Genomic DNA, 24,444 nt, shown 5'->3' on the forward strand with positions numbered 1-24,444 from the left:
TAAAACTTGAAATTTCCACAAAATTTGTTTTTTTTTCAAAAGCAAACTTTTTAAAAATTTATCAGCATCAGGTATTTAAACTCAAAAAAATGTTTACATAGAAAAAAATATGTTTTTTTTACTTCTCGAAATACAAAATTTTGAGAGCTTTGGTCCTCACTTCGTTCGCGTCTTTTTAATTTTCTTTTTCGGAGCTAAAATTTAAAAAAAAAAAATCACTCAAATTTTGAAATTTTTAAGCAAAAAAATCAATCTCCTCCCATAAAAAAAAAAACATTGTTCTTTCACTTATCAAAATAGGAATTTGTAAAAGCTTCGCTTAGGCTAATTTGTTCGTTTATTCAATTTTTTTGCAAAAATGAAAATGAAAATTGTTTATAGGTGAGTCATAATAGGCTATGATTGCCTATTAATATAACCTAATTACCCACATATGTAAGTATCAAGTACCTATGTACATCAAATTGGCAAAATTGAGTTCTCAATCTTTCTCTTTCACGTATTTCACATTTAAAAAAATCACCTTTTTATTCGACGAAATCGGTATTTTTTCTCTCATATTAGTCGGCAAATTTTTGGTTGACCCCCCCCCCCCGAAAAAACAATGGCCCAGTTTCGTCTTAGGTGGCTGATAAGTGATAAGGTAACTGTAGTTATATTTTTCAAAATCGGTGTATTTCAGTCTGAACTCTAAAAGATATTTTTGTCCATCGCTTTCATACTTTTCTGAAAATTTGAAATACATATTACCCATCCGCCTCCAATTGAGGTATACGAGTAGAAAGACGAAAGTGAGTTTACATCCTATTTTTGATATTAATCCTGAGATGGATAGCAGTAAGTTTCAGTTTCATTCAATCCGTTTTAGAGCCTCAAGCGGCTGTTTAGAAATTTCTGTTTTTCAAAAACTGTTACAAAATCTGTGCAAAATATTTAATGATTTCATATTCATTTTATTTAATCGTCCCATCTCTGGTTGAAATGAAACAGGTCAATTAAAGCAAATGTCAATCTCAATTCAATTATTTTAAATGTTTGAATGTTTTTAATGGTTTTTTTTCTTCATCAAGTACCCAGGGCTGGTGGAACGGAACAGAACGGAACAAATAAACGGAACAATAAACAAATCAGGAAAAAATCTTATTCAGAACGGAACAGAACGGAACAGAACAAAATGAACAAAACCAGAACAGAACAAATAAGATAACGAAGTGTTCTTGAACAGAACAGAACAGAACAAAACAAAACAGAAAAAAAATGGAACGGAACAGAACAGAACAAATTTCAGCTTTCCAAATTCCATCTTCATTTGGTAAAATTTAGTGGAAATTTCGATTCTCAAAAGGTCAATAATCTGCTGGAAGGTTGCAGAAAATGCAGAATTGCTCAAAATGGCTGAAAATCATTTTCAATTGATTCGGCGGGACAAGATTACCTATAAGTAGCACATTCCAAATTCTGGTTTTCTAGATAAATTTTCAGAATTTTGTAAAATTTTGATTTTTTTTCTCATTTTGGGACCAAATTTGAGTTTTAAAAAATTAAATTCATCTAAAAATGAGAAACAAAATGCACTTCAGTTTTTGAAATTTTCAGAATTTCGGATGGTGTCAAATTTTGCATGTTAATTTGTTCATTCGATGATTTGATCTAGCTTTGTCTAGTTCAATTCAAAAAAATTTCTGCCAGCTAGGATACCCCCCCCCTTTGTTAAAACGGAAAGGAACAGAACAGAACAAACGGAACGGAACAGAACAGAACAGAACAAATGGAACGGAATGGAACGGAACAGAACAGAACAGAACGGAACAAAAAAATGATGAGCAAAACGGAACAGAACAGTAAAAATGCGAAGTGATTTGTTCATGAACGGAACGGAACAAAACGATCGTTTCGGTCACCAGCCCTGCAAGTACCTACTACGGCTACCGGGCTACCTAGTACCACCTACCCTACCTTGACCTATAATATTATGCAAAATGTTTGAAGCCATACACTTAGATTTAGAAGTTGGAGCTGTTGGAACTTTGGAAGACGAAGAGCTCACTGCTCAATTGCTCAATTTTAAATCCAATTAATTTATTTCGAATTTGAATAATTGAAATTTAATATTTGTAGTAGGCGACTATAGGCCTACCTACATTATGTTCGTTTCTTCTATGTTTGATGATTGAATATTGTATTGATAGATACTTAGTTGATGCTGAAAAGTGACGACTTGATTGATTACATGCAAATTACAATATTACAAAAATAAAATAAATAGCCCTTATTGTCTGTTTGAAAAAAATTGCGGTAGTGCTTTTCTCCATTGCATTGTATGGATGCATGCATACATCATCACTAATCAGTATTACGGATTACCTATAGCCCTCCAAAAGTTTTTCTGAGAGTAACAGGAACTACTCAAGTTAATAAAAAAAAATCACTTTGAAGACACTGACAGTACCTATACCAATTCATTAGAATTCATTAGGACTTTTTAGCTGTTACAGTGGTGTTTTCAGTTTTTGACTTGTTTGTTTTTTTACTTTTTTATTTTCAGTTCACTTTTGACGTTTTGACAATGGCTATTTTTGCAATGACCCAGACCCAATGAGCTCCTCTGGATAAAAATAGAAAATTGTCGTCGACCGTATATAATGGACGAATAATTCAAGTTCAACGGTGAAAAAATGACAAAATGTGACGGCTAGATTTTGGATGCAGAATCCTGGAAACCTTCTGCTCATGCGCGAAACATGACGCTTACGGTGCTAGTGGAGAGAGAGACGGTTTACTGGTTGAACATGGGTTGAACCAGGGAACCGCCTCTCACTCCACCAGCACCGTAAGCATCATGTTTCGCGCATGAGCAGAAGGTTTCCAGGATTCTGCATCCAAAATCTAGCCGTCATTTCCTGCGATTTGAATTATTCGTCCATTATATACGGTCGACGAAAATTGTCAAATGTTTGAACTCTGAAATGTCGAATTGTGGATTGTCATCTGTCATTGTCAATAAAAAATGCACCTCATCCACCTACGAGCTGACAAAACAGTCTCTAGTCCTTTGAAATGCTGCTTCAAGCGGAGAAATAAATTACTAATCTACTTTGCAGTGACTTGGTTGAAATATCACAACCTTCATAGCGAGTAGCTTGTGAGTTGTGTGTGACTTTTTCTTTTCTTTTATTTCATTCTTATGTAATGAATGTCTGCGACACATATTCCATGTTATTTCTTCCTTAATTAATCGAAGTAGCTTATTTATTTTATATCGGTGATCTATAAAGTTTTCCAAAATGAGTCGCGGTAGTCGCGGTTCATCGTCAAGAACGGAGAACATGATTTCTTTGAAGGTAGATAATCTCACCTATCGTACTACGCCTGACGATTTGAGACGCGTTTTTGAAAGATGCGGCGAAGTTGGAGATATCTACATACCCCGGGACAGATTCACTCGTGAAAGCCGAGGTTTCGCATTCGTTAGGTAATATATTTTCAAAATACATTTAGTTTTATTAGAGCTATGTACTCATATTTTGGACTTGAGAGTAAACTATTGACATGTTGCAGGTTCTACGATAAGAAAGATGCCGAAGACGCTTTAGATGCTATGGACGGTAGAATGTTAGATGGCAGGGAATTGAGAGTGCAAATGGCTCGTTATGGACGTCCCGCTTCTCCTAGATACGGTGGCGGCGGCGGCGGTGGCAGAAGTAATTACAGACGTCGGAGGTAATAACTTTTTTTTGTCAATTATCGATATTTTTTAAAACTATGTAACTGATCGCTGATTCTGACCACAGCTACGGACGTTCTCGATCTTACGATCGTGGTCGTCGTTCTTATTCGCGATCCAGATCTAGGTCCCGTTCTCGCAAGCGTTCTTACAGCAGGTCAAAATCACGTTCTTCGAGATCCGAAAGCAGAAGTCCGCAACGTAATAAGAGTCCGCAACGCAATAAAAGCCCACAACGTAATAAAAGTCCAAACCGTAAATATTCGCGTTCCCGAACACCTTAAATAATTGCAGTAACCTACGCTTTTCATCTTCCCCAATATGTAAGAAACGTTTAATACTCGTCTATTTCTGATTTCATCATTCATCTAGTGTTAATTTCTAACGTATTCTTTATTTTAGGAGGTTTTTCATCGTCGGTGCATGACCCATGTTGTACGAAATTTATTCAACTCTTTCTTCAATAAGGTATATAGATTTTATGATAGTTTTGTTTTTTTCTTCTTCAAGGTTTTCATTATTTATCAATGTAGGGTTAACTCTTCTGTAAATTTCATTTTTAATTTTGCCTATACGATATTCATTTTTATATACATATATTACTTAATTGGGCTACTGTTTCAGTCAACTGCGAATTAGATTTAGCTTTTTCAAATTTTTTTCTTATTAAATTACTATAGCGTTAATCCGACCTCGAAACGTTTTATGAAAGATGACAAAATTTTGACCATTTCACCAATTTTTTGATTCATTTTGCGTAGGTATTGATTCGTTTGAAATCTTTTTTTTTATAATTCTACTTTCGATTATGTTAGGACTATGTTAATTAATAGCAGTTTTATGATTATGTGTAGTTTCGTTCTCCTTTTAGTGGGATTTTTTTAAGTTTGAGTATTGAATTATTTTACACTTCACAGTGCAAGTCTCAACGGTATTATTTTGTATTTTCAATCGAATGTTTTCTAAAGAGGAAATAATCGAAGTTAATTTGATTATCTTTTTGTTATTATCGTGTTATTCAACGAAAATTGTTTTTATCAAATCACGCTCGAAATGCTCGAAACAAAACAACTGATTACGTCACGACTAATGTAACGTAAAAAGACGATTAATTTTAGTTTTTAATGTAACTATTCACATAACGTAATTTAAAATTAACTTTTGATCTGTTAAGCTTCTTATGATTCAATTCGAGTATTTACTTACTCGTACTTCCAGAAAAAAAAGGCCTACATTTTGACTAAAATAAAATTCGTACGTTTTAATTATTTAATTTCAGCCTATTAATTTATTTTTATGATGATGTATTGTATAATTTTTATGTTCTAAAGCAACTGTGTTGTAAATTTTTATTATTTATAAATCTTTATTAACCGCAGGGGGTGAATGCTGCTGCATTGCTGCCGTTGAACGCAGTTGACTGCTGTTTGCTGAGAGGCTGTTTTTTAATTTTGATTTTACGGTTTCGTTATATTTTTTTTCTTTTATTTTTTGAGAAAAAAAAATTTACGAACGGGTGCGGGAGTAATCGGTGCTGTAGGATGATAAGCGGTTTGGTATTAACGAGGTTCGTGGCAGCTGAGAAAGCTTGTAAAGAAAGGGGAAATAGTAGCATACAAGCTGAGGTAAACAATGTGATGGAATTTTCGAGGTTTGTACCGTAGTACCTAGATATACATATTTCGGAGACTTGGAAATTCTAAATTCTTACAGGTTCGAAAGATTAGAAACGTATTGCGAGCGTAGTACGGCGATCAAGATTTCGATGCTTTGAATTGTTCGTGTTCGTTTTAGCCTGCCCTTTAGCTGCCTTTACCTATAAAAGTATCTGTGCCGTTCTGCCTCCGGTTTCGATTTAACGTAATGCAGCATCTCTGTACGTTGCCCTGCTCCTCTGCTGTGTATAAGATAGCAGTGATGTCGGTGTCCTGTTATTGTAGACTCGTGCTCGAGCCTGAGTAGGTTACTCGCGCATTCGTTGTCAGTGCTGATGATGCCGTTTGCTCGTTTATAATAGTTTTTCCGGTGCTGAAGTAAGTTTTGGTTCATGAAATTATTACCTACGTTGCGTTTTAATTATCAGCGCTGAAATCCGAGTATACCAAATGAAACGGCTACGGATCCTGTTAAGTTTAGCAGCATCGAACGAACTGCTGAGCAGATTGTGTTGAACGGTGTGATCGATGATTACGAAGAGCTGCGATATTCGTTCACGTACTCGTGTAATATTGTACTATGAAATCTTATGCTCGCGAATTGCTTCTCATATGTACATTCACTTCTGTATCTCTAATAGATTGTTCTTCGGTGTGAAATCATAATGCATTGGCTGTCCGTCATGCTTAATGATTTGAAACACGAGAATATTTTCTATTTGCACTTGCTTATTCAGTCCTTTTTCATGAAATCATTAATTTCAGTTCAGTTTTTTTCTCGAGCCACAGTCAAAGTAAATACGAGTTGAAGGCGGTTTTTGCAGTTGTATTTGAGCTGAACTTTCGTAAAGATTTTACATACGTATTTCAGTCGTACCCGCGTACTTGCCCCTCTTCGCCGTGTATTAAATCACAAATTCATATAGTTTGCAGCTGATGAATCTAGTCGTGTGCTAATTTGTAGTTTTCATAATATTTTTGGTCTTGTGCGTGTCAAGTACATTATTACGTACGTTACGTGATGTTAAATTTACGTTTGTGAGTCAAATTTTTGATGTGTCGTTTATAGTACCTAATTAAACATATTGCATGAAAATGTGAAGTTTTATTTTTATTCGTACGAATTATTGGTGAATTCTACCTCGTAGTTCTGATGTTATGTGATGAACTCATTCATCAACGATCCATCCCAGAAATGTGAATTTCGGTGATGATAATGATGATGAGCTAGAACTTTCATGTCATTTGAAAATGAGTGTGCATTAATGATGAAAAATGAAAATCGCCGCAACGTATTCTCTGACTGAATCGATTAGAATCGAAATGGTTTTAAAATCTGTAGTCAGATGAATATGAACTCGTGAAATTTTATAACATCGGGTATTCGAGTTGAAACTTGAAAATTTCAGAAAAAGTTGCATGATCTCTCACAATTCAATTCACAACGTACAAATTTTGATGACGACCAAGAACTTTCGACTTTCTTGCATTATTGGAACTTGGAAGGAGTTCGAGTTTACCGGAATCTGAGCCTAGTTTTAGAGCCTACACCACACCTGTACTGTATCTGAAACTTGGATGGTAAGCAAGCAAGCTTTTTTGGCTATTTTAAACGGAATTTTCGACAGTGAACTTGATTCTTTTCAGAGTGCAGACATGTATTTTTTTATCCACTTTTAATTGAATAAACCGAATTGGTTTTGTTATCAACATTTTCAGCGTTCAACAAAAAAGAAACAAACATAATGGAAGCACAAATACAATCACATTTTCAATTCAACACAGGACCGTCGAGAGCCTATGTGGGCCTGGGGCAAATATAATTTGGCTCCGTTTCTAGGGACTAAAAACAAAACTATGTATACTCAAGTTGGACTAATTTTGCAACGTTTTAGCAATTCCGTTTTGGGCAACGAAGTGAGAATTTTTGCTATCTCTGGAAAAACCCCAATCTTTGACTAAAGCAACTAAAGCAAGACTTCGGCAGCAGAACCTTTTGGAAATTATGTAGGTATGTATTCGAAAAAATGAAAAAAGTGATACTTTTTAGCAATAGTTTCAGGAGGAAAATCAAGACATTTGGGCAATTAAGGGGAAAAAAAGGCGAAAATTAAAAAAAAACTCGAACCTTTTTGTTTGGTAATTAGGGGGTCAAAAATGATACCTATTTTTTTCTGCAATTTCAGTCAACAATAAAGCGAAACATCTATAATTCTGGAAAAAATGTGAGCCTACTTCAGGCTTCTTGGAATAGGTATTTTCCAAAAAATTGGCCGTTTTGGCAAAAAGCAAAATTAAGATTTTTGTCATTTTTGAAGAAGCGAGAATTTTTGGCAAACAGCAAGATTTTGAAAATTTTATTTACCAAGAGGAAAAGCTTTTGGCAATTTCCGGCAAAAAATCTAGAATTTTGGACAATTTTATTGTTTACAAAAAGTGAGACTTTTTGGAATTTTTTTAGAAAAAGGTAAAATTCAAAATTTTCAGCGATTTTGCTGCACTGTTTTTTTGTAGATAACGAAAAAGAATATTTTTTTTTTTACAAAACATGAGTTTTTTGTTATTTTGTTATTTTTTTGCCAATAGCAAGACTTGGAAAATTATTTTTTGCCATTTTGGTTGAAAAAGTGAGAATTTTGAACTTTTTTGAATAAAAAGTAAGATATTTTGAAAGGAGAAGTCCCGATAAGGCCATTTTTTGACCCCCGCACGGTTATCGACTAGAACACTCTTAAAATGTTGTAATAAATGTCCCAAATACGAATCCGTGGTTAGTTAACCCAAAATGACCATTTTTTTTGGTTCCAGGGGTTCCCAAAGTTGTGAATAAAAAAAGAATTTTAGAAACCACTGAGTATTATTTTCAAAAACTTGTTCAGCTTAAAATATCTGTTTGAACCCGATAAACGTTATGCGAGGTGGTTTTTCTATTCTGGACCCTGGAGGGCAGAAATTGGGGGGGGTTTTGATTTTTGTAAAATTTTGGAACCACCATTTTGGACCTACCCCTTTGAGCCCCGCTAAAAAGCTGTTTACAGTTTATTAGTATCTGAAAGACCTCCATCCTACCAAATTTTGAGCTCAATAAAATTTTGCGTCGGTACTCAAAAATCCAATTTCCCAATTTATCGTAATTTTGATGTTTTGGGAATCCCTAGAAAATTAGAAACCTGCAATTTGCGCTCAACGTAACGTTTTGAGGAATATACAATATAATCTTGATGAAAAAGTTGAATAAAGCCCCCCGTATATTCGTAATTTTGAACCCGTTTTTTAGAGCCCCCCACTTTGAGCATCCCTAAAAAAGGCGTTAAAGCATATTTTTTCAAATGAATTGAAGAATTTACATTTGAAACACACCAGCAAGTGCTCGATAATTTTTTATATGATTTTTCCTGTAACTTTCAAAATTGGGCTATTTTGGGTCTAATTCTAAGACTTCACTCTTCGAAAAAAACGTTAAAATCACGTTTTCATGATTTCAACGAAGTAAAATCTCAGAATTTGACCCAAAAAAGCTCAATTTTGAAAGTTACAGGATAAATGAAATGAAAAATTATCGAACACTTGCTAGGGTGTTTCAAATGTAAATTCTTCAAATTATTTGAAAAAATATGTGTAATGCCTTTTTTAGGGGTGCCTAAAGTGGGGGGCTCCAAAAAAAAGGGTTCAAAATTACGAATATACAGGGAGCTTAATTGAACTTTTCTATCCAGATAATTGAATATACACCTCAAAACGTTACGTTTGGCGCAAATCGCAGGTTTTCATTTTTTCAGGGGTTCCCAAAATATCGAAATTATGAAAAATTGGGAAATTGGATTTTTGAGTACCAGCGCAAAATTCTATTGAGCTCAAAATTTGGTAGGATGGAGGTCTTTCAGATACTAATAAACTGTAAACAGCTTTTTAGCGGGGCTCAAAAGGGTAGGTCCAAAATGGTGGTTCCAAAATTTTCCAAAAATCAACCCCCCCCCCCTAATTTCTGCCCTCCAGGGTCGAGAATAGAAAAACCACCTCGCATAACGTTTATCGGATTCAAACAGATATTTTAAGCGAAAAAAGTTTTTGAAAATAATACTCAGTGATTCCTAAAATTCTTTTTTTATTCACAACTTTGGGAACCCCTGGAGCCCAAAAAATTGTCATTTTGGGTTAGCTAACCACGGATTCGTATTTGGAACATTTATTACAACATTTTAAGAGTGGTCGAGTCGATAACTGTGCGGGGCCCAAAAAGTGGCCTTATCGGGACTCCTCCTTTTCTGCAAAATTTGACAATTATTATATTAGCGATTTTTCCAAAAAGTGAAAATGTTTGTCAACTTTTGAAAAAAAGCAAGACTTTGGCGATTTTAATAAAGGGCAGAATCTTTAGTAAAGTAATTAGGTGACAAAAAATGATAATACCTATTTTTGCAGTTCCTGTTTTAAAAAAACTGAACTTTTGAACAATTTTTGGAAAATAGTGAGACTTTTTGGAATTTTTTGTAAAAAGACAACAGTGAGAATTTTTGACAAAAAGAAAGACTTTGACAATTTTAGCAAAAAAAAGGTGCTTTTTGGCAATTTCCGGCAAAAAAGCTGAACTTTTTGACATTTTTTTTAAGAAGATGAAATTTTTTAGCAATTTGCAAAGCTTCGACAATTTTGACAAGAGGTAGGATTTTATGGCAATTGTTGGTCGCAACTGTATAGTTAATCAAGTGAAAATTCTGGACAATTTTTTGAGAAAAAAGCAGGACTTCTAGGAATTTTTTGCAAATAAAAAGCAAATTCTTTGCCGTTTTTTTAAAGAAGGGACAATTTTTGAAAAAGCGAGAAATTTTGAAATTTTTTGCAAAAATCAAGACTTTGTGAGAATTTTTGGAATTTTCTGCGAAAAAAAATCTGCAATTTTTACCAGTTCATAGCAAAAACAGAAATGTTAAAAATTTAAATTTTGATGAAATCTGAAATCAAATCCAGTGCACCTCATCCACCTGCGAGCTGACAAAATAGACTCTGATAACAAACGTTTTGTTTATTTGGCGATTTTGAAAAAAAGACTCAGGTTATTTTCTTCTTTCGCATTTATTTTTGAAAATTTCTTTTGTAGTAAAATTGAAATCTTCAGAAAAGCTATAAAATTTCAATTCTACGATGGCCGGACCTCCACATCCGTTTCCGCCGAATTTTGGCGGCGCTCCTCAGAACGATATGCGTTCTCAATTCGGAGGCCCTCGTAGCGGCCAGCTTGCCGGTATCTCATCTCCAGGCCAACAATCAGGTAATTTCACTCGTATATTCACTTCAAATTATCCATTAGCTGTATCTCAACTTACATCTTTTCCTAGTGGCTGGTATCGCTAGCCCTCAAACGTATAACGTTGGCGTAAACATGCAGCAACAAGCCGATTCGCCTATATCCGCTCAACAAATGCAACAAAACGCTCAGCAGACATCGCAGCAACTTCAGATGCAAATGCAACAAAGACAGCAAACACCTTCGCAGCAGCAGCAAGAAAGCGTCCAGCAAGCCCAGCAGGTCGGAGCTGTACAAGCTCAAGTACAGCAGCAGACAATACCTCAACCGCAGCAGAATGCTTTTCCACCTCAGTCATCTCTTCCACAACATTCAGCTGTACGGTTATTACATCGAAGTAGTTTTAAAATAACTTTTTTGTATCGTGTGTTTCATCGATGTGTTATTTTTAGGTACCTAATACCGGAGGAGGGCCTAACATGGGAGCCAGAATGGCCCCAGGTGATGGATCTATTCAGTCTGTTGCTCAATCTGCGATACAACCCGATAATGCTGTGGCTTCGGCCGGTGCTTCCGGACCTGTACCTCAGCAACCGCCTGCTAATCAACAGTTTAATACGGCATCTTTGTGTAAATATGGCCAAGAAATTGTTCAAGATATCGTTTGTAAAGTTCAAGACATGTTTCAGATTTTAAGGGTTATAATGGTATGCTATTTGTATACGTAAAATTGATCCTACGTACGTTGATAATTAATTACTGATATCGTGATGTAAATTGTATAGCCTCCTAATGGAGCTGGTGGTCCTACGAATACCATAAGTAACGATAAAAAACTGAAATTACAAGAGTATCTTCGCGGTATCAAAGGTCTATTCAAAAGATTACGATTAATTTATGAAAAGTGTAACGATAATAGTCAGCTCCAAGGAATGGAATACATGCATATCGAGGTACGGTATTTATCGCGATGAAATCAGCGCGTATTTCGTTTAATATTGTACTTAAACGGAGGGTAATTTTTCAGAGTTTAATACCATTAAAAGAAGAATGGGACGTTAAAACTTCCGAAGAACGAAAAACCTCGGAAGCTTATCGATTAGCAACCGAAGAATGTAAAGATTTGATTGATGTGAGTTTCTAAAATGCAAATACATAACTGTAACCGTAGATATGTATAAGTAAGTTACCTGCGATCTAACAAGTTTTTCTCTTCTTACACAGCAAGTAGTTCTGAAAAACAGCCAACTCAAAGAAATCATCGATCACATGCGTAAAATAGTCTGGGAAATTAATACTATGTTAACGATGAAAAAGTCTTGATGAATAGATTTGTTCGTTCGTTGAATTGCGAAACAAATTATTCGTAAGTAAATTAATATTTTTAAAATTATTTCGTTACAACATCAAGTACGTTGCTCATCGGAATTTAATCTCGACAGAGTAAATATTCAGACTGCTACAACTGGTTTTCTGTTCGATAATTCAAAAGGACTGCATTACATTTATAAAAATGATACAAGTTGCTCAAAAAATGAAAACATCTTTCACGGAGTTCAGGCTATGGTATTGGTACTCAATTTTGAGATAATGGAAATACGAATTTTATTCTATATGTTTGTTTCCATAGTTGATGTATTTTTTGTTTTTAATTAGAGATTTTTTTATTTATCTACGATTTTTATTTTTTCTGGTTGATTTCTTTTCCTAGCTTTCATCATTCATTTTGCTGAATGATGTTGGGCCCCAAATTTTGGATAGGTAAATCAAAAAAAGAGACTGAAGTCCAGGTAGGTATTTCAAAAGTAGAAATTTCCAAAAACTGGTAATTTTTTCCATGATTTTAAAAGTTTTACATTAGATTTCATTGAAATTATTTCAATGTCCTTAAGAATCTGAGTCAGCTCAAATTATTGTGAAGTTAAAATAAAGGTTCTCTAAAAAATGAAAATGGGTCAAATTTTTTCAAGTTTTCAAAAGTCTGATACAATAATATTAAAATGTTACTTTTTGAAGTATTGTCGAGAATCCATCGGAATTTTTTCCAAGTTTTTGAAACTATGTCCAAAATACAAGTAACTGAAGTAACATTGAAAGTTGATCAAATTTTCAATTCTACTGAATCAGCGTCATGTGACTTAAGGTTGTCGGCCTGGCAAGGTCATTGATCCGTCTGTCTAACGTTTCAGGGTCTCTAACCTACCTGTCCAGTCTCTCAAGGTTGTCTGTATGGCCTTTTAGGGTCATTAATCCGATAACATGACTTCCCAAGGTCGTCTGTCTGTGTGTCTGACCTCATAAAGTTATTGACCCATATGTTTGGTCTCTTAAGGTCACTGACCTACATGTCTAGCGTCTAGCCTTTTAAGGTTGCCTGTCTGTTCTCTTAAAGTCTTTAACCCGTTAGTATGGTTTCCTTTAGGTCATTGACCCATCGATCATGCCTCTCAAGGTCATTGACTAATCTGTCTAGCTTCTCAGCAGGGTCGTCTGTCTTCTTGTGTAGCCTTCTGAAAGTCATTGACCCGCTTGTCAGCTTTTCTGGCCACTGACCCATAAATATGGCTTCCCAAGGCCGTCTGATCTCTTAGGTTATTGACCCTACTGTCTGGTCTCTCAAGGTTGATTGTCAGTCGGTCAGTCTGTTTTGTTGAGGTCATTGACCCATCAGTATCGCTTTTCTGGGTCTCCTGTCTTGGCCTCATAAGGTCATTAACCCGCCTGTCTCACCTCTCAAGATCACTGACCGACTTGTCTAGCCTCCGGCGTCTGATCTTCTGAAGGTCATTGACCCGTCTGTCCGGCTGCTCAAGGTCGTTTGTTTGCCAGTCTGACCTCTTAAAGGTCACTGACCTACCCGTCTAGTGTCTAGCCGCTCATGCTGGCCTCTCAAGGTCATTGACCCGTCAGTATGATTTTCCAAGATCGTTTGAGGCTTTTGGTAATTTTGATACAAAAAATTGATTTCGGTTTGCAATTTTGACAAAAATAATTTTTTTTTTGCTGCCACAAAAAAGCAAGACTTTTTGACAATTTGGACCAAAAATGAGGATGTTCAGCAGTTCTGGTAGATAAAACATGATTTTTCGACAAATTTTGTGAAAAAGAACCAGTCATTTAATAACTTTGCCAACGATCAAATTGTTCTTGGAAATTTTGTAAAAAAGTAACATGTTTTTTCAATTTTGGCAAAATATTCAACTTTTGCTCACATTTGTGCGTTCGAAATTCAGCCTGAGAACCCAAAAATTAATTTTATATTTTTTGGGGATAATTTTCAGTGTTTTTATTTCCTCTTCAAGTGTTTTTACTTTCTCTCAGAAATCACGTTTTTTTCCATTAATAAGCACGATCCGATTAACCGATTTCGTCCCGGAGAGGAAAACAAATACGCAGCAATTCAAATCAAATCGAGAATTACCCATAACACATACGAATAAACAATCCGCCGCACAGCATTCGAAAAAACGCGAAACAATTTTAGTTTTATTGCGATATAGGAGAGGGAAAAAAAAGTAATAAAATTTACAGTTCTACAAACGACTTCGTTATCAATAAAAATACACATTTTACAAATCGTCTCAAGAGCACAATCATCTTTCACACGTATAAAATCCACTACTAAACACATAACAGGTAACTCAAAAATGAATACAATTTAAAAATACGCGATCAATCGATCGATCAAATTTATATACACAATTCACGTACCTCGCTAAGAAAAAAAGAAGACGCAATAAATAAACTTGACTACAATAAACTTTTCGCATTATCTTATTTTTAAAATACGAGTAGATAAAAATTACAATTAAAAAACACGTGGGAGGGAGGGAGGAATTACTGATATAAAAACATGGGGGGGGCGAAGGGAGGACGCGTAAACGTTAACGATCACCTTTTTTTTAAAAAAAACACACACAGTAAACGAGTTAGCATTTCGAAGCATTTTTTCACCACAATAATGTATGATTATTAAACAGAATTTCTACGTAAAATTTCTCTAATTCATCGCCGCTACTTATTTCCATCGACTAGAAAATATAAATTACAAGATTATTAAAAAAAAAAAAACAAGAGCAAAATTCGAAAAAATGCCGATAATCGTACGTAAAAGTAATCTATAAAATTACAAAAAAAAAAGAAAAGAAAAGAAGAGGAAAAAGAAGTCAGGCTAAATTTTGATCTACTTTAGACACATCACGCATTGGTTGATCACAAGACGGACTATCTGGAGCCGTGAACGAGAAACTACTGGGTGAATCGACGCTCGATATCGACTCCGGTGTACCGACTGAGCTGACCGATGAGCTTGGTAAAGAGCTCGTACTCGACTCCAATCTGTAAACGTAGAATATACATCGTGATGAAAAATGCTGGTCTTGATTTATTAATAACTACGAAGAGATACGATTCGGTTACCTTGATTGAACGAGTAACAACCCTCCGGTCTTTTTAGCCGGTGGTTCGTTATCGGATAAATCGAATTTACGTTTTATCGAGCCCAGGGAACTGGGTCGTAGAGCAATAGGACTCAGACTGCGCCTGTAATCGTACCAATAATCACAGGATTAGTTCAATGTGCAACAAATTATAAGTATTTTTTGGTAAAATAGTCAATTTTCGGGCAATGTGGATAGTTTTTCAGTTTAAATTGCTGGGCTCGTACTCAATTTTTTCCAAAAAAAAAAGTCACGAACCAACGTTGGCCGAAAATTACTCCTCATCGTCTTCTAACCGGACAGTAATTTAGATAATGAGCTGATTACCTAGTGGCGAAAGTTTTTCTAGTTGGACTAGGAGATAAATTCAATTTAAATAAGCCAGGCGAATAGCACTGTCGGGAGAAGCCTCCGGATCTGGTCGGCGAAGGTGAACAAGGAGTAAACGAGAACGACGATACGTGTAAATTCAAAGGATCCCAGATACCACCGCCATCTTTGTTTTTCGCTCTTCTACGATCTTCGTCAGCCTACGAAAAAAATTTACAGTCACTAAAAATCCCAACGAAAAACTATTGTTAGTTATTGCTACCTTATTCGGAGAATCTACCATGATGGAAAGATCTTCCCACGACTGTGATATTCGCATGGCCGAATGCAGTTTATTTTCATGGGCTACTTCACGATCCAGTATATCGGTACATTCTTCTTGTCTGATTTGTTCCACTCGAGCTAGTATTTTGGGCGAATTCTGCCAGACAGAAGGATACGATTCGATTAGTCACCATTTTCAAAAACCATATTTTAACAAAGTTCCGCATTCGAGCAGTCTTTTTGTAACAGTAATTCGTTCTTATTAAACACGTACAGAACAATGGTAAAGTGGAACCGCGTACGAAACCGTACACATGTGCAAGCTTCGGTAATAAATCACCATAATACCCTGTACTCGTAAATACGCTGCGTCACACCGCTTGGCTTACGACGAATACACGTTCACCAATCAAAACCAACCAATAGCTACGTACTATGAAGTACTTTTGAATTAATAATCGTAAATTTAGCTCATCGATCGTACGTATTTGAAAAAAAAACATCTCTAGCTACAATAACGGTGCGGACCATCTTCAGGTCACCAAAGAGTGCACAACTTACACCTACACCAGTTCACACTTTACCATCGTTCGACAACTGAATTAAATAGTAGACTGAATTACCAAACCACTCCGAGGACTAAAACTAGCGCTGAATCTTCTCGTACGTGATTCCATACCGGAAAACGGACTGCTGCTGCCGGATGCGGTTCTGTAAACAGATACAATAACACGTTCGTAATCTAAATCTAGGCAATAATTCGTTTGGAAAGTTAATCATTGGGTTAAATTGATCCCAGCTCGTATTACCTTCCGGAGTAAGGGACCGCGCCGGGTGGTATCGATGTGTTTAATTGCGGTATCATCGGAGCACTGTTCGATCTCTTCAGAAAGCCAGGGTTATCGATTTCCATCGTAGAGGAACAACTGTTCGATGCCTGGTCACCCATTACGTCACGAGTCAAATCTAAAACATCGATTGTACGTTAATCAAATGTTATTTATGTTGCTAACGCTTTGTAACTTCATCCTTTGTCATGATTTTATTACATTACTGTTATAAAAATAATAATAAAACTTTTTTATAAGCTACGGTAGCCCTGGCGGAGGTAACTAGAACTAAATGCTGTCGTTTCGGGGGTACTCAAACTGTGGAGAATAGGTTTGTTGACAGATCTTCAAACGCCAGAAAATGAGCTAATTACGCTATTAGAAACTTTCAGTACAGTAAAATGGACTTTTGAGAGATTATCTGAACGTAGATCATCGATCAAAACACGAATAAAATTATTTCTTCGTAGAAAAATATTGCAAGTTGTGCGCAACAAGTCACAGAAGTGAAAAAAAATGATAAAACATTTACCAGCAGGGTTGCCACGGGTGCAAAAATAAAATGCCATTACATCGTCTTGATGTAGGAAATTGGAATAGGAAATCTCAAAATGAATAATTGGATTATCAGGAAAGGATTTCTGGTTTCCGATTCCAACTCCGAATCACGAAATCCAAAATGAACCAACTGTTGAATTTTCAGCCTTCCCAACTCCTGCGAGTTCGAATGACTGAAAATATTCCGGCGCGGCGTGACGTATTATGAACTAGCTGCGATGCGGATATCCGATATCGCGATCATATGATTTCAGTCTCGATATCTGTTACAATCACACGTTGATGGGACGACGATCACGACGAGGATCATACACACGCCACAAGCACTTGTGATTCGACAATAAAAATTCAACCTCAACGTGAACGAAGCAACGTATAACAATAGGTACTACAACAATACGATATTAACCAGGATAAAATGTAGGAAAATTCATAAATATATACACGAAACTGCTACAACATGAAAACGTATATAAAAGACCATATATCTTACGTCATTTACGTATAAATAACCTTTACCAGACACTGATACAATTTACGTATCAAAGTTTACATTATACTCTTTAATGAATACACCACGAACACATACACACGCAGCTAAATATGTAAATTCGTTAGCGATAAATACGGCAGAATAGCTGCGAATGTATTTAGTAGATCTACGATTAGACAATTCGTTCGAGAATTACTTACGAACTTTAATGAGACCGCTTCATTACTCGTTTTATCAACTCGTCGACAATATGGATAGTTTCGAGTAAATGCACCGAGCCGTATCCGAGACCCGGTCCATTAGGTTTACGGACGATTTTCACTTCTACTTTGGAAAATAAACGCCGATAATTCGTATCGTAGAGTACGTAGAAAATAATTCGTATCTCGTACTGATTTTACATTACTTTACGTAAAACAGGAAACTCGAACACAAAAATTTTTCAGTTTGCCAAACATGAAATATTATCACCGAGTTGGTCTGAAGTGGAGATGAAAAATTTGCCACGTTTGGAACCTGCAATTCAATATTCAATCGATTAAATTGTAGCGCAATTTGTTCAGTATAAGGATTATTTAATTAAGTAAATCACTTACTTTTGATTCCGGTTAATTGAAATTAGATACAAGATAACTCGAACATGAACATGAAATCCATTTTTTTTTTCGTAAACAAAACAAACTCCACATAATTTTTTTTATTCTTCATGGCAACATTGCTCACTAATTTCTAAATTTTCGTAATTACGCAGTAATTTACACCAAATTCTGTTTTGTTTTTTGTTAGCTCGCACGTGGATGCGGTGCATTTCTCTGAAAATTTTTTCAGAATTTTCCACTCAGAAGTTTTTTACTTTTTTTGAGCGTAAAATGAAAATAAAACAAATTTTTATTTCAAAATTTTCATTTTTGGTAGCAAATGAAGAAAAAACAACCGCAATATAGGTACAAATATCAAATTTTAAATATTCTACATCAATTTAAAAGTTAAAACAGAGAACTGACTACTGAGAATGAGAATTCGAATTTCGAATTGAGATCTCAAGCAGAGATGGAGGATGGAAGAGCCTTGAGTTCAGTCAGGGCTCCCGCTCTTGGCTCTGGCTCAGCTCCTCGCAAATTTTAGCTCTGGCTCACTCTTGGCTCCTTGCTCGCTCCTCAATTTTTTCTGACTCCGCTCTTTGACTCTCAGCTCCCTCTTCCAATTTCTCGGCTCGGCTCCCACTCCAACTCCAGCTCTGGCTCTTGGCTCTTTAAATTAGAATTTAAAATTCGTGAAAAACGATGAAAAAAATGAAAATATAGTGCATTTATTTTATTTTTATTTTATTTCTCAATGAGAAAACAAAACGTAGAAATTCTTCATTTTCTTCACAAATGTGAGTTGAATGTTGAATTTTTGATAAAATTGTGCGCATTTTTTCCCTTTTTTTCAACTTTTTGGGAGCCAAAGAGCCTGAAAAATTTTTGTGGGCTCCCATTCGGCTCTGGCTCTTTCCAGGTTAAAGTGGTTAAAGACTCCTTATGATGATGGCTCTCTTGAGTAAAATAAGGAGCTCTTTTGCAAGAGAGCTCTTGATGTTTTTCTGCACTTTCATTTATTTGGCTCTTGGCTCTGCCTCTAGCTCCTCAGAAAATCCGGCTCTTTCAGACTCTGGCTCCGGCTCGCTCCCGGCTTTTCCATCCCTGAACTTCAAGTTCAACTTTCAAATCATGAATTAATCAAATACGATACCTTGTCAATATTTGAAAAAAAGAAAAAGAAAAACACTGAATGACTGAAAACGAAAACAAATAAAAAATATAATCTCACTGGAAAAATAAAAAATTCAAAAATTCAAAACAATGGACAGGTCTAATTTAAAATTTTACAACAACTTTTTCGTAAAAAAGTTTGACAATTTTTGCAACGAAGTGAGAATTTTTGCAATTTTCAGCCTTTAAGCAAAAACCTTAAATTTTTGGCAAAAAGCAAGACTTCAGCTAGTAAAACAAGAAGCAGGTAGGTGTATCTTTTGGGAATTATTGGGAAAAAGTGACACTTTTCAGCAATTTCTGACTTCTGAGGTTGGAGACAAATAGACATTTGAGCGATTCTTGAACAATTTTGCTAAAGTAGGGAATTTTTGTACAAAAAACAAGAGTGAAACGAAAGGACAAGACTATGACAATTTTAGAAAAAAGCAGAACGCTTTGTTAGGTGATTAGCGATCAAAAAATGATGCTTTTTTTTAGTACCTACTGCAATTTCCATCAGAAAAGCGTCAAAATCGTGACTTGGATATTTCAGCATTTTTTGATTTTGAAATTAAAGCGAGAATTTTCAACAAAACTACAAAAGGCAAAATTTTGACTATTTCTTTTTGACAAATGGCAATTTCCAGCATTTTGGACAAATTGTTTTAAAAATACAAAAAAAGGTTACCATACGAGTTTTTGTCCATTTTTTGCAACAAGCAATAAGACTGAAAATTTTAGCAACAAGCAAGACTTTTGTGGTATTGCGTATTGTTACGATTTGCGTTCCGATAAATAGATTATCAATTATTATCATTCCTAGCGCGAACTCGTAATTCTAGCGCTATCTGTACTTTTGTATATAATTATCGATGTGAATATTGTGTGTAATATATGTTGAATAAAATATGGAAAAATGTAATGAATTATTTCGAATTAATAACGAATAATATATTAGTGGCGACGAGGATTATGGAAATTAAAAGTATCCAACGTTTATTTTTAGCGTTACATTGTATTCGAGAAATGACTTTTTAGTGCAATTGTGCATTCGTGCAGTGTATATTCGTTTTCCTGTTATCGTAATTTTTTATAAGTGCAAATGGCGACTAATTCAGCAAGTGTTTTTGAAAATTTTGATTCGAAAGCTGAAGATTTTGAGTCGTATGCCGAACGAATTACGTCGTACATGGACTTCTGTGGTATAACCGGTAATAATAAAGTGAAATTTTTCATCGCTAGTATTGGATCCGAAACATTTGCGATTTTGAGGCGGCTTGCTTGTCCAAAGCGCCCAAAAGAATTAACTTTCGACGAGTGTATAAAATTATTGGAAGAGTATTTCGATCCTAAACCGTTACAAGACGTATGTCGTTATAAATTCAGAAAACGAAAGCAGTTAGAAAACGAAAAATTCGCTACATTTCATGCTGCTTTGAACGAATTATCAGTGAATTGCAATTTCGGTGATCGAATGGAAGAAGAAATTCGAAGTCAAATTATATTCGGTGTATACGATGGTCGAGTTCAGAAGCAGTTATTTAATACTCCAAATCTCACGTTCAAAAAAGCTGTCGAAATAATTACCAATTTCGAATTGGCTAATAAAAGTTACAATGAGGTTCATGTTGGCGAAAATTCAAGTTCAAGTTATACAGCTGCGCCTAATGTTAAAACTGAACCGAATGTAAATAAAGTAAACGAACGAGTAAAGAAAAATTATTTTCCTGCTTCGAAAAAGAGAAGACCTCCATCAAAAGTTCCTGTTGCACCGTCAGCTAAACCAGATCAAAATTCAGTTGATGTTTGCTATCGTTGTGCAAGAAAAAATCACCGTGCACCTGAATGTCGTTTTATAAATAGTACCTGTAATTCCTGTAAGGAGGTTGGTCATTTAGCCACAGTTTGCGGAAAAAATCACGATGAAATTCGAGCAGTGGCTTTCCGTAAAAAGAATTCATCGGTCAAAGTTGTAAATACAAAGCATTCGTTAGAATCGGTTGTTGATATCGGAAAAGTGTCCGCAGTTTCGGTTTCGAGTGCGAAAAATAATGATTCAGAATTACCACCTGATAAAATTTTTATTGTGCTCGCCGTGAATGATAAATCTGTCAAATTTGAAGCGGATTGTGGTTCCGATTTTACGTTTATGTCGCTTGCCGAATGTACGAAATTAGGTTTGAAAAATAAAATTCAACGTGCGCATCGTGTATTCGAATCATACGATCATAGTTCTATCGAGCTTTTTGGAATTGTACCTGTTAAAGTGCGTTATAAAAGTCGTGTATTGAATCTTCGACTTCGTATTGTGGATGGCGATTATTCTACGCTTCTTGGTCGTGATTGGTTACTGCCGTTCAATATCGATGTTCGTGAACACGTTAATTCAACTGCAAAAATTTATCAAACCAAATTGAACGACCAAAACGAATTGTTGCGGAAAATCGAAGCGTTACATGAACGGTTTGCAGATTTGTTCGTTGAAGAAATCGGTTGTATTCCAAATTCAGAAGTGGATATACATTTGCAACCAGACGCTGTTCCTGTTTTTTGTCGAGCTCGTCAAGTGCCCTTTGCGTTACAGAAAGCGGTTAACGATGAAATTGATCGACTAGTGGCCAATGGAATTTATACCCCCACCACTTCATCAAAATGGGCCACACCAATTGTTCCGGTAAAGAAAAGTAACGGTGCGATTCGTTTAGTCGGTGACTACAGTATTACAGTCAACCGTCACATTGTGCCAAAAAATTACCCAATACCGAATATTGAAGAAGTGTTGGTTGGTTTCAGTGGTTGTTGTTATTTCACGAAATACGATATTCGTGATGCGTACATGCACAAAAAGTTTTCGAAAAGTGCATCAGAAATTGCAACTGTCAACACACCGAAGGGTCTTTTCCATGTAAACCGAATGGCTCAAGGTTTGCAAATGTCTGCGACGGAGTGGCAATCGTTTATCGATGATATGACAAAATTGATCCAGGGATGCGCTGCGTTTTACGATGACGTGAAAATTTCTTCATCTTCACCAGAAGAACATTTGCGAAGAATTGAAGAATTCCTTATCGCATGCCGAAAGAACAATCTCCGTTTACACAAAGATAAATGTGTACTTTTGACTGACAAATTGGATTACCTCGGTTACAGTGTTGATAAAAACGGTTTGCACAAAACTACTGAAAAGGTTGATGCGATAATTAAAGCCAAGAGACCTGAAAATGCGGACCAATTGAAAGCTTTTACTGGCTTATGCGGTTATTATGCCAGGTTCGTGCCAAATTTGAGTGATATCATGCATCCTCTCAACTTACTTCAACGTAAAAATGCTCGTTTCGTGTGGTCTGATGAATGCGAAAATTCCTTTCGTAAAATTAAAGAAGAAATTGCTTCGGAACGAGTACTTCATCATTTTGACCCAAATAAGAAGCTGATTTTGGCTACCGATGCATCGCCTTACGCCTTGGGAGCTGTACTTAGCCATATCGATGGAAATGGCAACGAACGTCCAATTGCGTTTGCTTCGCGTTCGTTAACCCCTACCGAGTGTCGTTACAGTCAAATCGACAAAGAAAGTCTTGGAATTTATTGGGGCGTTAAGAAGTTTTTTAACTACGTTTATGGTAGAAAGTTCGAATTACAAACGGATTGTCAGCCATTGCAGTCAATTTTTGCGTCAACAGCAAGCAAACCTTCGCTAAGTGCAACACGTCTTCTGCATTATGCGTTATTTTTACAAGGATTCGATTATGAAATTAAATACCGTAATTCGAAGTATCATGCGAATGCAGATTTTGCATCAAGGTTTCCAGTAACGAAGGGCAATCCTAATCAAATCGATATGCCAACGCAAATTCACCGCGTTCAACTTCAAACCTTACCTGTGACTGCGAAGGAAATTGCAGACGAAATTTTAAACGATGATTCGGTTTTGTCGTTATATCGCCAACTTCAAGGTATCGATCCGATTAGAAGAAAATCGCAAGAGTTGCAGGAGTATTCGTTACAGGATGGTTGTATTTTCAGAGGAGAACGTGTCTATATTCCTCCCTCCCTCCGTTCTCGAATTCTCAAAGAACTGCACGTTGGCCATTTGGGCATTGTCAAATGTAGACAATTAGCTCGATGTTTTGTATATTGGCCTGGAATCGATAGTGATATTCAGAAGGAAATTTCTGCCTGTACTGAATGTGCTGTAAATGCCAAAGATCCGGATCGAGTCAAGCCACATCCATGGTTACCTACCGAAGAACCGTGGCAAAGAGTTCATTTTGACTGTGCTCAATTCGAGAGCAAGCAAATGCTCATTATCGTGGATTCATTTTCGAAATGGGTTGAAGTTTACCAGTTAAATTCGATGTCTGCCTCAAAGCTGTTAGAGTGCTTAGACGAATGTTTTTCTCGTCTTGGTTTTCCTTTGGTTTGCGTCTCAGATAACGCTCCGCAATTTGTGTCGGATGAATTTTCTTCATTTTTCAAGACCAACGGAATAGAGCATCGAACATCAGCTCCGTATTGTCCGATAAGCAACGGCCAAGCCGAACGATTTGTGCAGATTATCAAATCTGGTTTGAAAACAGATAAAATCGGTTCGTTTCAGGAACGCCTAAATCGTGTATTGTTATCTTATCGGCGTGCTCCTAATGTAGTGACAGGGAAGTCACCTGCCGAATTATTATTTGGGCGAAAAATACGTTCAAGAATTTCTTTAGTGTTGCCTGTCAAAAAGAGCGATACCAAGTTACCTTCGAATGTGAAACGAAAATTCGATATTGGCGATTTAGTGCATTTCCGTTTGTACTCCGGTTCTCAAAAATGGTCTACTGGTAAAATTCAAAAGAAAGCTGGAGATGTAATTTATTATATTCGATTTAACAATCAAGTCCACAAAAGGCATGTGAACCAGATCAGAAAAGCGAGTTCTTCGATTCCGAATTGTCGAGACGAAACGAATTTCGAGTTTCAAGTATTGAACGAAAATGAAGATCAGCCCGTGGTTCGGGATTTTCAAACCGAAGAAAATGTGGGGCATGGTTCGCCTAGCGTTTCACCAAATGCGAGGCATGTTTCGCCTAATGTTTCGCTTAATGATTCTCCTAAAATTTCACCGAATTTAGGACCTCGTAGGTCAAAACGTGAAAAAAGAAAACCAATTCGATTTTCTCCATAG

General features: G+C 36.0%; 4 protein-coding genes across 10 annotated transcripts; 3 read left to right on the forward strand and 1 right to left on the reverse strand.

Annotated features, from left to right (window-relative positions):
* The first annotated feature begins 3,161 nt into the window (after nt 1–3,161).
* Nucleotides 3,162–6,475, forward strand: LOC135832842 (serine/arginine-rich splicing factor 2-like). Of its 5 annotated transcripts, none has more exons than XR_010556386.1 (5): nt 3,163–3,472; nt 3,559–3,720; nt 3,792–4,047; nt 4,127–5,375; nt 5,438–6,475. XR_010556386.1 is itself a non-coding variant. In XM_065346375.1 (4 exons), the coding sequence occupies exons 1-3, from the start codon at nt 3,285–3,287 to the stop codon at nt 4,006–4,008; spliced, it is 513 nt and encodes a 170-aa protein (XP_065202447.1). In that variant the 5' UTR covers nt 3,162–3,284; the 3' UTR covers nt 4,009–4,047; nt 4,127–6,475. The 5 variants fall into 5 exon arrangements, 2 of the variants coding, with proteins under 2 accessions (XP_065202447.1, XP_065202429.1); XR_010556387.1 differs by having other exon boundaries at nt 4,127–5,349; XR_010556385.1 differs by having other exon boundaries at nt 4,127–4,192; nt 5,104–6,475.
* Nucleotides 6,476–10,366: 3,891 nt separating this feature from the next.
* Nucleotides 10,367–12,295, forward strand: LOC135832802 (mediator of RNA polymerase II transcription subunit 30-like). Its single transcript, XM_065346290.1, has 7 exons — nt 10,367–10,648; nt 10,716–11,002; nt 11,077–11,331; nt 11,410–11,577; nt 11,652–11,756; nt 11,849–11,990; nt 12,067–12,295. The coding sequence occupies exons 1-6, from the start codon at nt 10,522–10,524 to the stop codon at nt 11,945–11,947; spliced, it is 1,041 nt and encodes a 346-aa protein (XP_065202362.1). The 5' UTR covers nt 10,367–10,521; the 3' UTR covers nt 11,948–11,990; nt 12,067–12,295.
* A 1,795-nt stretch (nt 12,296–14,090) lies between these two features.
* Nucleotides 14,091–18,195, reverse strand: LOC135832810 (P2R1A-PPP2R2A-interacting phosphatase regulator 1). 3 transcript variants are annotated; one of them, XM_065346302.1, is made up of 9 exons: nt 18,135–18,195; nt 17,739–18,054; nt 17,020–17,433; nt 16,467–16,623; nt 16,281–16,368; nt 15,656–15,814; nt 15,391–15,593; nt 15,044–15,166; nt 14,091–14,962 (listed from the first exon to the last, which is right to left on the reverse strand). In XM_065346302.1, the coding sequence occupies exons 3-9, from the start codon at nt 17,054–17,056 to the stop codon at nt 14,791–14,793; spliced, it is 939 nt and encodes a 312-aa protein (XP_065202374.1). In that variant the 5' UTR covers nt 17,057–17,433; nt 17,739–18,054; nt 18,135–18,195; the 3' UTR covers nt 14,091–14,790. The 3 variants fall into 3 exon arrangements, with proteins under 3 accessions (XP_065202374.1, XP_065202391.1, XP_065202383.1); XM_065346319.1 differs by lacking the exon at nt 17,020–17,433 and having other exon boundaries at nt 18,135–18,193; XM_065346311.1 differs by lacking the exons at nt 17,739–18,054; nt 18,135–18,195 and having other exon boundaries at nt 15,674–15,814; nt 17,020–17,732.
* Nucleotides 18,196–20,463: 2,268 nt separating this feature from the next.
* Nucleotides 20,464–24,444, forward strand: LOC135836238 (uncharacterized protein K02A2.6-like). The gene has a single exon (XM_065350944.1). It carries the CDS (start codon nt 20,464–20,466, stop codon nt 24,442–24,444), a length of 3,981 nt encoding a protein of 1,326 aa, XP_065207016.1.

Source organism: Planococcus citri, chromosome 1 (assembly GCF_950023065.1).
Source record: "Planococcus citri chromosome 1, ihPlaCitr1.1, whole genome shotgun sequence".
Taxonomy (NCBI): Eukaryota; Metazoa; Arthropoda; class Insecta; order Hemiptera; family Pseudococcidae; genus Planococcus; species Planococcus citri.

Bases quoted from the DNA above. Each gene is read 5' to 3' on its own strand.
- LOC135832842 (XM_065346357.1), top strand. From the start codon at position 3,285: ATGAGTCGCGGTAGTCGCGGTTCATCGTCAAGAACGGAGAACATGATT. The intron at 3,473-3,558 runs GTAATATATTTT...GACATGTTGCAG, and splicing joins CGAGGTTTCGCATTCGTTAG to GTTCTACGATAAGAAAGATG. The intron at 3,721-3,791 runs GTAATAACTTTT...TTCTGACCACAG, and splicing joins AGTAATTACAGACGTCGGAG to CTACGGACGTTCTCGATCTT.
- LOC135832802 (XM_065346290.1), top strand. From the start codon at position 10,522: ATGGCCGGACCTCCACATCCGTTTCCGCCGAATTTTGGCGGCGCTCCT. The intron at 11,003-11,076 runs GTACGGTTATTA...TGTTATTTTTAG, and splicing joins CTCTTCCACAACATTCAGCT to GTACCTAATACCGGAGGAGG. The intron at 11,332-11,409 runs GTATGCTATTTG...TAAATTGTATAG, and splicing joins AGATTTTAAGGGTTATAATG to CCTCCTAATGGAGCTGGTGG.
- LOC135832810 (XM_065346302.1), bottom strand. From the start codon at position 17,056: ATGGCATTTTATTTTTGCACCCGTGGCAACCCTGCTG. The intron at 16,369-16,466 runs GTAATACGAGCT...ATCTGTTTACAG, and splicing joins GCGGTCCCTTACTCCGGAAG to AACCGCATCCGGCAGCAGCA. The intron at 15,167-15,390 runs GTAATCAGCTCA...GTACGATTACAG, and splicing joins AGAAAAACTTTCGCCACTAG to GCGCAGTCTGAGTCCTATTG.
- LOC135836238 (XM_065350944.1), top strand. From the start codon at position 20,464: ATGGACTTCTGTGGTATAACCGGTAATAATAAAGTGAAATTTTTCATC.